Source organism: Helianthus annuus, chromosome 14, assembly GCF_002127325.2.
Source record: "Helianthus annuus cultivar XRQ/B chromosome 14, HanXRQr2.0-SUNRISE, whole genome shotgun sequence".
Taxonomy (NCBI): Eukaryota; Viridiplantae; Streptophyta; class Magnoliopsida; order Asterales; family Asteraceae; genus Helianthus; species Helianthus annuus.
Genome location: NC_035446.2, coordinates 127,042,212 through 127,056,403, shown reverse-complemented (window position 1 = coordinate 127,056,403; position 14,192 = coordinate 127,042,212). Strand labels below are relative to the sequence as shown.

The 14,192-nt window shown below is 40.1% G+C and overlaps 2 protein-coding genes across 2 annotated transcripts; both read right to left on the bottom strand.

Annotated features, from left to right (window-relative positions):
- Nucleotides 1-9,790: 9,790 nt before the first annotated feature.
- LOC110903664 (protein FAR1-RELATED SEQUENCE 5-like) lies at nt 9,791-12,160 on the bottom strand. The gene is made up of 4 exons (XM_035983077.1): nt 11,865-12,160; nt 11,496-11,754; nt 10,811-11,383; nt 9,791-10,719 (listed from the first exon to the last, which is right to left on the bottom strand). Exons 1-4 carry the CDS (start codon nt 12,158-12,160, stop codon nt 10,051-10,053), a joined length of 1,797 nt encoding a protein of 598 aa, XP_035838970.1. The 3' UTR covers nt 9,791-10,050.
- An 8-nt stretch (nt 12,161-12,168) lies between these two features.
- LOC118486651 lies at nt 12,169-13,343 on the bottom strand. The gene is made up of 4 exons (XM_035983238.1): nt 13,203-13,343; nt 12,945-13,079; nt 12,761-12,859; nt 12,169-12,653 (listed from the first exon to the last, which is right to left on the bottom strand). Exons 1-4 carry the CDS (start codon nt 13,306-13,308, stop codon nt 12,388-12,390), a joined length of 606 nt encoding a protein of 201 aa, XP_035839131.1. The 5' UTR covers nt 13,309-13,343; the 3' UTR covers nt 12,169-12,387.
- Nucleotides 13,344-14,192: the final 849 nt, after the last annotated feature.

The following is a 14,192-nucleotide window of genomic DNA, read 5'->3' as shown; positions in this document are numbered from 1 at the left end:
AATATGCCTTAAAGAGGTTGTGGTATCAGTAGGATACCTTCCGTGATGCCCGTAACGAGTTTTAGTTAACATTTCGCCCCAAAGGGGTCTTTCGGTCATTTTAAAGACTTTTAAAGAGCTTTTCGAGTTCTACCGGAAATCTGAGTTTCCCGAACGGTTTATAAAGTTTAAAATACTTTATTTATTATTTAAAATCAGTAGCAACTGGAATCGGGTCAAAAGACCTTGTAGAACTCATGTTTTGGCCGAAAAGGGCATATTCGGTATTTACCGAACCATAGCCATAACCGCAGGTTATGAGCAAGGTAAAAATTATTAAAAATCTTTAAAATTCCAAAAATATTATTTTATAACAGTGGGTAAAAGTTTTGGTGACGAAATCTTGGTTTAGATAGGCGTTATGCTAATTGCGCCGTTTATTACAAAAGTTTCTTATAAATGCGCTTATTTAGCATAACTCTCATTCTAGACCTCGGATTGACGTGAAACTTTAAGGACATGCTTATAATTTAGTAAGCAAGGTGGTGGTCCGTTCACGAGTCCGAAATACTCGTTTTATTTTAAAAAGGCCGTTACGGTCAACTTTTAGGCGATTAACGGAAATGCGTAAAAGACTCGGACAAATCATGAACCGGTCACAGAGGGTTAACCATCATGTAACCTGGTCCTAAGAGAGTCCTAAGGCATATCTATACCTCACTAAAACGGGTTAGAACTGAAGTCAAAGCAAAAGTCAAACTTTTGCGACATTCGGCTCCGAACCGGGTCAATATAGCAAATGGTCGATTCAAACGAGCGTAAACAAGTTTATATACTTAATATCATGTTTTATGAGTGCCAAAACAGGTTTCATAGCATATACATTACAGATTATGTACAAAATGGCAAAATAGCTTTCTGTTGACTTTTTAAGTGCACGTTTGACTCGACATTTGACATAGTTAGAGTGGTGATCAGAGGGAACCCTTTTAGGTGTTTATTACCCACGTAAATACCAACTCATAACTACTTTTGATCCGACAATTCACTGGACCAATTATGAATTATCGCTATGACAACCGTTAGTTACGACGGTTGGGTTTATAAGCTAAATCTATGGAAATACAAGACTACAATAGATGTGAACGACTTACAGAAGTTGTGTCTTGCTTAGAGAGAAATGAAGAACACTTGAGAGCCTTTAGAATGACCAGAGAAGTGTTGTTGTGTTGTGATGAAACTTATGAGCACAAGAGTTCTATTTATAGCCAAGGAAGGCATCTAAGATCATCACACAACACCCTACAACTGATCATGGATGGATGGCATGTGTCCTAGAGGGTTATGGGTCGAGTAGGGGGCACCCATGACTCTGAGAAACCCATAATTTCGTGTTTTGGCGCTTAAAACAGCCAACAGCCAACAATCTGTCGCTGGGCGTTGCTTACGGACCGTATGGCTTCGGCCTTGCGGTCCGTAAGCCATAGGCGGATCAAATTTAATCATTCACCTCCTTACGGTCCGTAAGGCATACCCTTTACGGTCCGTAAGGGGTTAAAAATAAATCTTTTTCAAATGATTATCAAATCTTTATAATTAATATCGAATCTTCGGTAATTAATAACCTGACCTTTCGGGTTTGAAGGGGTAACTTTGCGATATGGCCCTTGATTAATTACAGTTAAGGACCCCGCGTTATTTACCCGCATTGTTAAGCCCCCGGTTAATTTATTTATTATCCGGAAAGCCTTAAATTTTATTATTGACGCCTTTAACCCTTCTCGTACGAGTCTGATCATAACTTTCTCGTTTTAAAATGGAATTTCGCGGAATTTATACAGTATGTTCTAGTGAGCGTGTAATACTGTTACAAAGCCTTGGGAACGTTAAAGGGTCACTCAGAGGTATAATTAAACATGTTGACACAGTTAACCCCTGTGGTTTGTAATCTCTCACTTTCTCCGCGTTTCACTCCCGTACGATCTATGATTTATTCGTTTGAAGGTACAAGCATTATTTAGGGTTACTATACAGTATATTTACCCTTGATTGACATTTATAACCCTCGAACTTATATACTTTCAAGGTTTGTCAATATTAGTCCTTTATTTAATATCAATGCCACGTGTAATCAAATGACACGTGTTAACACATTATTGGACACAAAAATTAGGTGTTACAAATACTTACTCACAAACTGTGAGAAAACAGTTTAAAAGAAGAATGACTCACATTGCATATTAACGAGCAATAGATATAAGCCTACTGATTAGCCTTGATTAAACCTAATTTAACACAATGCACACACAGGCAGGTTAGTAACTAATACAGCAGTTACATCAATTCACGAGATTAAACCCTCACAACGATTAATCAGTGCAATACTCGATAATTCAATCGGATTCCCAACGAATAACAGAGCATAGTCCGAATTCGAACAGCACTCTAATATTCAAGTTGAAATCACGACGAGTAATCAAAGTACAAGCTCAATTGAGCAGCACCTGGACTATCGTTGGATAGTTATAATCGATCGGACGTTGAATCGTAATAGCGATCGAGTTATTACCCTGATTGTGGCAGCACCTCGTGATCGTGTGTGTTTAATTGTGATATAACGGTCTTAACTCGACGTACAGACAGAAATTTTACGTCGTTTTAGTGTCAGATTTCAAGTCCCAAGGCCTAGTATTTATAGGTGAAATTGGACTCCCCCGCGTGTCGTGGAAGAAGTCGTGACCCCTGTCGCGACTCGCCTGGGGTGCCTATCTAGCCTAGAGTAGCCTTGTCGTGGTATAGCTTTGCTGAGTCGACGTTCAACGAAAATTATATTTAGACAACGAATTTTCGAAGATAACTATCATTTAGGGTTTAACCCCCCTTGAGTTTTAGGGGCCCTAATCCCGATTCTGATTATTCTGAAAATATTAGGGTTAGTGCAAAATTACTTGGGTGTCTCAATTAGGGTTTTCTTATTGACTAATTATTGTCCTAATTATTGATTTTAGTGGCAGTTGTTGCAGTAACAAACAGGAAAGGGTTCAGAAAGCCCGTAAGCGAGCAAAGAAGGATGAATTTCCCGGTATAAGGACAAGATCCGCACCAATGCAGTTTTATAAGTGTGTACGGGCATTGACAGAACAACAGCGTGACGCAGTCAGGCAAATGGGCTTTGGTCATTTGCTTACTTTCAGCGTTGATGGGTTGCCAGCTAAGTTAGGTTATTTTGTTGTGGACAATTTTAATCCCGATAAGATGGTGATATGTACGCCTGCTGGTGATATCAAGGTGAACAGGAAAGTGATACATAAGTTATTAGGGATTCCGACTGGTGGACAAAAGATTAGTTCGATTGATAAGCTGCCGATGCTGATTGATGCCATTGCGGATTGGAGGGCGAGATACCCGGGTGTAATGGTGCCTCCAACAAAGATGGTGAAAATGATAGATGAGTCCGATGGCGAAGACAGTTTTGATTTCCGTATGGATTTTGTAATGTGTTTTGTGGCAGTGCTGGTTGATTGTCATAAACAAAGTTGTTTACGGGAAGAAATCTTAGAGTATCTGGATGACGAAATGGACTTTGCAACAATAGACTGGTGTGACCTGGTTGTAGATAAGCTGAGAACTTGCAAAGATACCTGGAATCGGCTTGACCCACAAAGTTTCTTCGTTGGTCCTCTCACGATTCTGATGGTAAGTGTACTTTTAATTATTTTAGATAATTAACATGTGTTAGAATACTTGATTATTTCCGGGATGAACGGATCGTTGTTTCTTGTAGTTGTTGTACGTTGATAGCATTGAGTGCACAGGGATGGAGGTAGACAAGGCGGTGTGTCCTTTAGCTTTTTGGAACTTGAAAAGATTGCGAGAGAGAGAAAGGCTTGAAATACTTGCTGGTGGGTTTGGACTGGGACGGTTTAAAGGATTAACACGTCCCAGAAACTATAACGTGGAACACTGGGCAAGTAAAGAGGTAAAGTTATATGCTCTAACATGTGTTTTTTACAATTAGTATATAATCTTGGTGTCAAAATGTTGAAAAACTATTTTCAACAGGAGAGGTTGACGATGGTACGACAGTTAATAAATGTGACAAAGAAGAACAAAGTCAAAATAGAGGGTATGTTAGAATCTCTATGGGTGGAGAGCCATGAAGACGAGGAAGTACAAACGTTGAAGGCAACGTATGAAAGTATGTTTGAGAAGAAAGTTAGTGAAAGTGAGGATCACGATGAAGCGGTAGATTTAGCGTCGCACAAGATCAATTCGGTGTTGGAAGATTTGAAAAATGATGAAAGAATTCACATCAACGAGGGAGAGAACGCTGGTTAGTAACTGTTATTCTTTGTGTTATTTAGTTTAATAATTTGGAATCCATTTATCGATGTGCAAACGATTGCGTAGGGGATGGCGTGGATGACGATTGTTCGGATGGGTCGCCAATAGCTAGCTTGTACAGGAAGTCACTTATTCGACAAAACAAAAAAATCAGTAAAAGTAGATTGAAAGAAGTAGGATCTTCAGCAATAGACTTTGATGCCCCAGAAGGTTTGTTGATAATGTTTCTGAAATGAACACTGAACCACGTGTTAATGTGATACCTGTTGTGTTGGTTATCATTCTTAAAGTGATCACTGTAACACATTTTACTGTGTGGCAACCTGTATTGATTGACATATGTTGTTGGGGTTGTAGCTGATGTTGCGGGCCAATCAAGCGTAGTTAATGGTGGAAAAGACTATGCTGAAAAGATGGAAGATGGTGGAAAGTCGGGTCAGGTGAGGAGATCTGCTAGACTCGGGAAGTTAAAGCATGTTAGTGAGATAGAAGAAGGGTTTGTGACCCCAAAAAGACGAAAGACAAATATGAAGTTTGGTGGACAAGACACGGATGGTGGTAAAGAAACAGGTAAATTGTTACATGTATTACCATTTTAAGAGTACGTTTATAGCGCGGAAAGAGTTTATGTCCCTGTACTATAGGTTATGGAATGAAATGTGTAGTCTAACACATGTTAATGTGATAACGATCGTAAAGTTTAACATTTTATTGTGGTTGCAGCTGATGTTGCGGGGGAATCAAGCATACTTGGTGATGGAACTGAGTGTACCGGAGCGCTGGAAGATGGTGGTATGTCGTTGCGGGTAAGGAGATCTCCCAGTCTGAAGAAGTTAAAGGATGCTCCTGAAATGGAAGCAGGCTTTGTGACCCCAAATTGCCGGAAGACAAATATAAAGATTGATGGGGAAAAAACGGATGATGGCAACGAAGTAGGTAAACTGTAACATGTGTTACCAGTTTCATCGTACATTTAGATTTAAAAGTACACGTTGACGGTGACGCGTAGTTTGTTGCTCGTTAAAATTTATTACCCTCTAATATGCGTACGTGTCTGAAACCCATTTATTATTAATGTGATGTTATAGGGTTCAACAAGACTGAGAAGCAACGGGAAGAGAGAGAACTGGGGTGTAGTGAAGTTGGGGAAGAAACAAATCAAGGCGTCCAAGGTGATAAGATTGTTCATGATGCTGGTAATTCAAGTGGAGGTGACTGTAGTATGGGTGGGGCCGAAGATAATAAAGGAGCAGGAAGCGGGGATAAAAGTGATGTTGAAGAAGTGCATAAGCCGTTGGGTTTAATGCGTGCAATACTGCGTATTAAAGCAGCAGAAGTGCATGGTGCACGTGGTAGTTCCCGTACCCTTTCAGAACGTCTGATTTTAAAAGTGTGATGTATTACTTTATTCGTTTTAACATGTGTCATCTTGTTTTGACAGATGACCGTGGTTCGGACATGTAGTTTGTTAGTAAAGATGAATATAGAGTGGATACAGACAATAAAGTGGCTGCGAATGACAATGATCACCAGAACACCGATCTAGAAGCGAATGACGCCAAAAAGGATGAGATTTACGAAGCACGGTTTATCTGTGATCAAGAGGTAGCCAAAATGGTCGAGATGGAGGTTAAGGATAGCGAACAGGTTGAAGGGAATGAGAATGAAGGTAATCTTCGGAAACCGTTTTATTTGTTTAGCCATGTGTAGCCATGTCTAATTTATTCGAAAATGTTTATGCAACTTCAGAAAGTAAGAGTGAGAATGAAGTTGGTGCTGCAACTGATGGAAGTAAAGAAGAAAGTGGTCGCGTCGTGTTTGCATCTGTGGAAGGTGCTGTTAAAGATAAGGACGAACATGTGGTTTTGGATGGCAAAGGCGCAGCTTTCGATAAGGCTCAGGATGTCGATGGTAAAGGGAAAGCGGCTGAAGAGGTGTGGCAGCCGGAAAAGAACGGTAAAGATTTTCATGCTCTAACATGTGTTAACTGCTTCCCTACCTGTATCATTTAGTGAGTTTACATGTGTTAATCATATAAACAGCGTGCGAAGGCGATACGTTTATTGATGAACGTAATTTAGATGGCCCTAATTGGAGTCTTGGAATGACACAAATTGGGGGTGAATTGGACGAGTCACAGAAAATCGGTACGATAGAGCATTAAACAAAAATAGGATTGATGGGTTAGTAGGAGTCATCTATAATATACTTATTTGCATCAAACGTGCAGGTTGCACAAGTGGGAAGGTGGATGAGATGACTGGTACAGAAACAGTGCTGGAGCGTTCCGGTGAGCTGAACTACATTCATTTACTGTGAAAGTATTATATTCGTTACCGCGTTACGTGAATTATTTATTTTATATGTTTTTAGGCGATATGGAGGCTACCACAGACTTGAGTATGGTTATAATGGTAGAACCAGTTAGCTCCTATGACCCGGCAATTGCAATCCACAAGGGGCAAACTGGTCTGGAATTTTATGGGGGTGATATGAATGAGGTAGAGGACAATATGCCGCTTGCAAACCGTGTGCGTATGTTAGCTGAGTTGGGGGCCCAAAAAAGGAAGCTCCCTTTTCGAGAGAAAGTGGCAGCGGAACCAAATAGATCACCTTACTATATAAGGTCTGTTGACATGGGTCAGCCAATAACTAAGAAGGAGGCAAAGCTGTGGGAGTACATATTCGCTGATGAAAGCCCAATGCACTTTTTAAATGGGCATTCTCATAGGAAGCGGGCAATGGAGGCAAACATGTAAGTAGAACTGCAACGTGGTTTATTGTTGTATAGTAATAGTGTAAACTATGAACCAAGTTCCACACTAGTTAATTGGTTATATTTTGATTTTTGCTGCAGGAGGGAACAGGGTTCGTCGTCGGTTGTTGATGTAGATAGTCCGATACACATGGCTGTGTAAGTAGGGGGGTCACCGTAGCAAAAATTAGTTAAATAAAAAATAACATGTGTTAAAGTATGCAATTTAATTTATAATTTGTACACCTGAAACCAGGGAGTTGCTGTTTAGAAGCCCTACCCATGTAGAAGCGTCTCGGGCTATGTTCAAGAGTTTAAACGTTGGCAATGAGGTGTCAGATGGTATTATCGACTGTTGGGCGGAGGTGCTAAACTTCCAAGAGAAACGGAAATCAAGGGAGGCTTACAGTAGGCAATTCTTTGGTACCAAAGTTGTGGTGAGTGTCATGTATATAGAAATTACGGTGTGGCGAGTTTTTGACCTTATTAATTTCTCTGTTGTGCTTAAAGTTTCCGTGGATGCTAACAACTGAGGAAGGTGGAGTCGAGGCGTGGATGCACAAGTTTCGGCTTGGAATAAAAGGTGCAGTTAACAGCGGTGAAAATGTTCCTGACTTTCGAAATCACGACATTGTTTTCTTCCCGATATTGGAGCACAAACACTTTTACTTGCTAGTGTTTGAGTTACGCGACCCTGGAATTTATGTCGTTGATAATGACAAAGCCCGCCAAGGTCAGTTGATAGAAGATAGTGTCTACTACCTCCACAAGGACACAGCGTATAAGATCGTAAGTTATTAAAATGACCATTGTTGAACAAATAAGTGTGATAATATTGAGGATCTGTTTTTTTATTGAGCATGGCTTGTATATGTGTATGCAGAAAGATATGTTTATGCAATACCTTCGGGAGGTTGGGAATCCGCGAGCCGATGACATAGACTACTGCAACATCCAGCGTATGCCGGTTCCTTGGGCGACCACCGCAAACACAACTGATTGTGGGGTCTTCTTGATGCGACACATGGAGTGCTACATGGGGAAAAACAAAAGTTTTAACTGTGGGTTCAGCATGAGTGGGGCGAGGAAGATGGCGGAGGTGCGAAAGTTGAGAAAGAGGTATGCTGCGCATATCTTATGTTTGGAGGTGAATGTGCTGCTGCCAAAAATCAAGCAGGATTGCCGAGTAGAGTAACACGTGTTAGGGGGTGAAATGGTAGTTACTGTAGCACCAGTGGGCTTTAAATGCACCAGCTTTGTTTTTGGATATGTAATGTACTTTGATTTGGGGATGTTGCTTTAAACTTATTGCGGGGTAGGTGTTTTGTTGGGTATGGCATCGTCACGATGTCTTTTTGGGATAGACTATCTATATGAAATCTGATGTTTAGTAAGTTGGTAATTGTGTACTCTAAAGAATATTGATGTGTTGTTGGATGTGTTAGAATATTATTAATGTAGTTGATGGATGTAGTTGATAATGTTTTAAATGAGGTTGTTTTAAATTATATAATGGTACGTGTAACATTATAGAAAATGAGAAAATGCTGCTTCGTGTTTCCAAGGGGACCACTATTTCTAAAAATGTAGTAGGAATATTGGAAATTGGGGAAAGTAGGTGGCAGAAGTCTACAAACATAGGGGTTGGTGTCTATAAAACAACTTTATTGGAAAAGGAACCATTGCTTTTTGCCCCTTATGGTCACATCAAAGTCAAGTCACAAAGACTTATATTAAATGTACCATGGGAAAACCTCTATAAGTAGTGTAATGAAGAACCAAAGTCATATTCTGTAATACTTCACCAGTTCACTAAACCATAAACTGTTTGCGGTTCAAAAGTGTGGTAATGTGATGGACCCTTGTAAAGGTAAGGTCACGGCTACCCAACCAGGCATGGAGAAGCGGAAGCAAAAGGGGAAGGAAGCATGTGAGGGCCGGTATGGGGTGTGCTACGAAAGAAAAGTGTCTCACAAGAAGCGAGAAGACGGGAAAACTGGAGTAGCTTCTGGTGACGATGCTTCAGATAGCGGAACCAAAAATGTAGCTGATGTAGCTGGTGTGTCGCAAGAAACGTCACGCCGTAGGGAACACGTTTTTCCAGAAGCTGAAAAGTTGAAGGGGCTACCAGATGAGTTGGTTAGGTTGCTGACGGATCCAGACCATGAATTATGTGGTTGCCCGTTGTGTCCATACTCACCCGAAACAATCCAGTCCTGGTGTTACCATGACCCATGGGAGAGTGAGCGCAGCCCCTCTCCTCTGTACTTTCATGATGAGGAATTTGCCACACCATGATGAAAAGCTTGTTAGAGATGGAGGATAATAAGGGGTAGTTAGTATGTTGAAATTGGTTGAAGATGTGTTAACCTGATGACCCTATGTTTTAACAAAACGACATACCAATGTCGTTTTGTTGGTATTTTATTATGTGTTTTTTTTTTTGGCAATCGGTTGATGTCATTTCTCGGTAGTCAATCCATTGTTTTAGACGCGGGGGTGTAACCTATTAGTAGAATGTGTGGTTAAGTTGGCTAGACGTGAAGTTTAATTCTATAACCTGATGTGGTTTAATATATAAGCTGTTGGTGTGGTTAACACAGATTGTTTTGATCCTTTCCAGTTAAAAGAACCAACAATTATGGGGGCTAACATGTGTTAAGCATCTGTTTTTATGCTATGGTAAAAAATAAAAACCAAAAACACAATTATCAATGCATATAATATTAAGATAAGCCCATTAATAGCAAACAGAGGTCCCCAAAAAAGTAGGGCTACAAACACAAAAGTGGCCAAGGCCATAGAGTTTCTTACAATCCTATTTATGATAAATGGGATCAAAATAGTTCCACCTTCTTACACACGTAACAGAGAAGAACAGGAGGATGTCAAAAGACTGTTACATGTGTGTAAGAAGGCCAAAATGAAGAGAGTCTCCCATTACATAGTACTAGAAAACGACAATAAAGATTTTAATCAGAGGGTGAGGCACCGGTGGCGGTCTGCCTTTGTTGTTCAGCAGCTGCCTTTGCTGCTTTCATTGCAGCCACCTTAACGCTGTTGCGTGAGTCGTGGCCGTCGACATACAGACCACAACGCTTGCATAAACGAAGCTGCTTTGGACGTTTTGGTGGTTTTGCCTTTGCCTTCTCACCAGGCCCAGAAATTCGAGTATGAGTACCACATCCTTTATTGCGTGCAACTCCTGGCTTAGCAACTTCGACTGGAATGTTGATTGGCTGCCCAACTATTTCTTCCATTTCACACTCGTTTGATTCAGTTTGAATTGTAGACAATGGTTGCTTGGAAAGCACATTGATCTTGAAATCCCTTAGTTGGTCAACCAATTTTGCCAACGAATCCTCATCGGTTCTGGCCACATCAACGCATTCAGTAACGAGGTCGAGGATTTCGTTCCGCATAACGGACGGTGCGTGTGGGTTGACTCCGTATCGGCTGGAAATTGAAAAAACCTGTTTGGGGAGGGCATCTCGACGCCACCAATCGTTTATGTATTGGGGTGGAATCCTTTCAAGATTTTTCAATCGATAGACGCAAAAGACATGGCGACACAGATATCCGATACGTGTGAAATTCCTGCATGAGCAACTGGCGGATTGGTCTACAGTGTTATACGTAACCTGTTTTGAACATAGACAACAAAAAAAAAGCCCTTTAGATCTAACATATGTTAGAGGATGGGTAATAATGAAATTGCCTAACATGTGTTACCTGATAGACGTTTGTGATGTTGTTCCTTTTATCCAAATGAGTGACGTCTATCAGAAGACTGGAATTGTCGGACTCGGTTTGGTTTGTGATGTAGCATAAAAACTTCCCTTTAATTATCTCCTTTTGAACTTGCGCGAAAACAGCGTTTGTGTAAATGGCGAACGCGTGCTGTTCTATTGCTAAATCAGTATTGCCAGTGAACATCGTGGATGAGGTTTTGTACTCCGATACACGTTGCCGATATCGTTGGCTGTCTACCCTATTTTCAAAGCACATCATAAATTGTACAAGGGTGTTTGCGCTTGTTGAGTTGACCTTGAAGGCAGCGTTAGAGCTTTCGCAGCGTGAAGTGGTCTTCATTAAGCAACACATGGGCAGTTCCCTGAAGTACGCTGGTACCCAAAGATGTTTGATGTTGTACATGTCGTTCAACCAGCTGTGGTCTTGAAGTCCAAATGTTTGTAGGAGGTCATTCCAGCGGGACTCAAACGTTTCAGGTTTGATATAAACATTCCAAACCAACCGGTGAATGCAGGACCGAAGATCAGTGTTATCGAGAACGTCCGCAGAGATCTGAAAAAGTTAATAGTTACTAACACGTGTTAGATTAAAACAGTTTGAAAAGACATATAAAAATTCTGTTATGTTGAATAACACATGTTAAGGGCTAACAAATTAAGCTAACCTTGGAGGGTAGTTTTTTCATTATATGCCACATGCATAGACGGTGTCGTGATTCGGTAAAGACCATACGAACAGCTTGTAGCATGGATGGGTCTTGATCACTCAGCACGAGAGTTGGTTGAGTACCGTGTGCTTTCAAGAAAGCCTTAAGCAACCACACATAAGATTCAATGGACTCGGTTGATATCAAACCCGCTCCAAATGTAACACATTGGAAATGATGATCCACACCCGTGAATGGCACAAAAACCATCTTGTACCTATGAATAAAAAATTGATTTGATGTTAACAAAATGTAAAACTTTTTTGGGTTAGGGTTGTATACTTGGGGATCAGGCCTAACACATGTTAATGGGGGGGGGGGACTAACCTGTTAGTGCTGTAAGTTGCCTCAAACGCGAGGACATCGCCAAAAGCTTTGTAGTTTAGCTTTGAAATCTCATCAGCCCAGAATACAGAAGAAAACTTTCCATTTGATACAATGTAATCAAAATAGAAGTTGGGTAGGTTGTCAAAGCGCTCACGCAGGCGTTCGAGGAAAACTTGTGCGTCGCGTTCACCAATAAAAATTCGCAACTGGTGGCTAAAGTTTTTAAAATCCACCGGAGTCCCATTGACATTGTGATGCCCTCCTTTTAAAGCTACAAGACATCTATATGCTCTCATGGGTCCGATACGGTTTAGACTCATATTGTGAATGAATTGTTTGGTGGAGAATGACAGCTTCCGTGATATCTTGCTAAGATCACGGTTGTAACTCTCAACAAGTTCATGATTATGAATATCATTGAAACTCAGAACAGTGTATGAATCATTCGAGATTGAGACTAGTATGCTTGCCTTACAGTCACACCATGTGAAGTTGGTCCTCCGGTGCTTAACAGAAGATTCATCTAGGGTGTCAAAAGTCCTCTTGGGTTGTGGTTTTCCATATTTTGAGCATCGAAGATACTTGTGTGTGGGAATTCCATTCCAGACTTTAGTTTGCCCTTTTTTACAAAAAAACCTGCTTCAAACGCATAAAGTTCATACATGGAAAGAACATCCGCAAAAGTTGGATAAGATTTCCCACACACTGGTATGAACTTATCAGCGACGTTAGGAATCCAGTAACGGGTTCCCTGAGGGGTATCAAAAACGAAGTATGGATTCGATGGCCCTGCATCATAAAACGAAAAAGGTTAGGAATCTGCTATACATGGCATGACAAAAGGTTAGAAATCTGTGATATGAGAATAAAGTGGGCTCCCATGTAATATATACAACCGTCTAACTGGCCGCGTGATGATTCAGCAAACAGAGAAGGACCATGAGATGATCCAGAAACAGCACCAGGCATGAGCTGCATATGGGAATCTTGGGATGCTACATGTGAACATTATGGAATATGTTTGAACAATGCCATATCTGGGGAAGAAAAGTACAAAACCAGTGTATAGAAAAAACAAACCTTCTTCATTATCCATAACCTGGTCATCATTAAAAGCGCTGTTCATGAAATTGTTGGATATCACAACATCCGGTGATCTAACAGGGGCTTCAGATGATCGCGAACAATCAACAGGCATATAAGTGTACACAGAAGCTTCGAATGGAACAGGTGAACATGGCCATGCAGTATAGTTTGGATTATTCGATTAAAAAGTTGTAAAAGACAAAAAAAAAAAACAGAACTTCGAGAACAGTTAAGTTACATAAATAGACAAACCTGGAGCATTAAATTCCTCATCATTTTGGAAGTCGCTGCTAAAGAACCGGTTGGGGAAACTATGGACCGGCGACATTAACTCGGAGGTTGGTGGATTTGTCTCCATGGATATTAATGGAGAAATGATAACTTGGAGTAGAAGATGACTATGGTACTTCTGTTGAAGAATATATAAAATGAAAAATTGTAAAAGAAATATGGGGGTGGGTAAATTGTACAAATGAGTTGATGTGCATTAAATGATCATGTCAATTCAAATGGGGGAAAATATCTTGAGTTGCATAAATTACAAATATAACCTTGGAAGCAAAAAGTAACAGGAAGTGACTAAAGGCTACGTGGCTAAATGATGGCCACAATTAGAGTTTGCTAAGTTTTCTAAGAAAATGGGGTTTCTTGCTAAGCATTATCCTATATATATATATATATGTATGTATTGATGTGCTGTTAAACAATTGTTGGGGGCTCGACATTAGTAATCTATACACAATGTGTTTATAATAATGATTGATGTGTGATTCATAATAGAATTTGACATAACAGTAGCTTATCGGTCCAATCAGGTTACCTTAAGTGTTCGGCCCATATCTCAATCAATTAATTAGAATGCACGTGAAAGATCAAAAGAGGTCCAATTAAAGGAGTTGGTTACAAATTTTCTGTGCAATCAATTTAGCCTATTAATTGATTGAGATTCAATTGAGAATTGAACTCAAAAGCATTTCTGACATATACATGTGAATTCAAAATTGTATGATGATTAGTTTATAGTGGTGACTCACGTGATGCTTAGTATGTGAAAGATTGTGTGATGATTTTTATTTTTTTTATGCTGAATTAGTGGATGAATTATATGATTATGACTTCTTGTGAGGAACTGTTAATTTGTTTTAGAAATTGCCATGATCATGAAATTCATTTAAGTGATAGGTACGGTTCCGATTATGTGGTTAATGATAATTAGAGGTCTTAGGTTTAGTGGAAAATTGT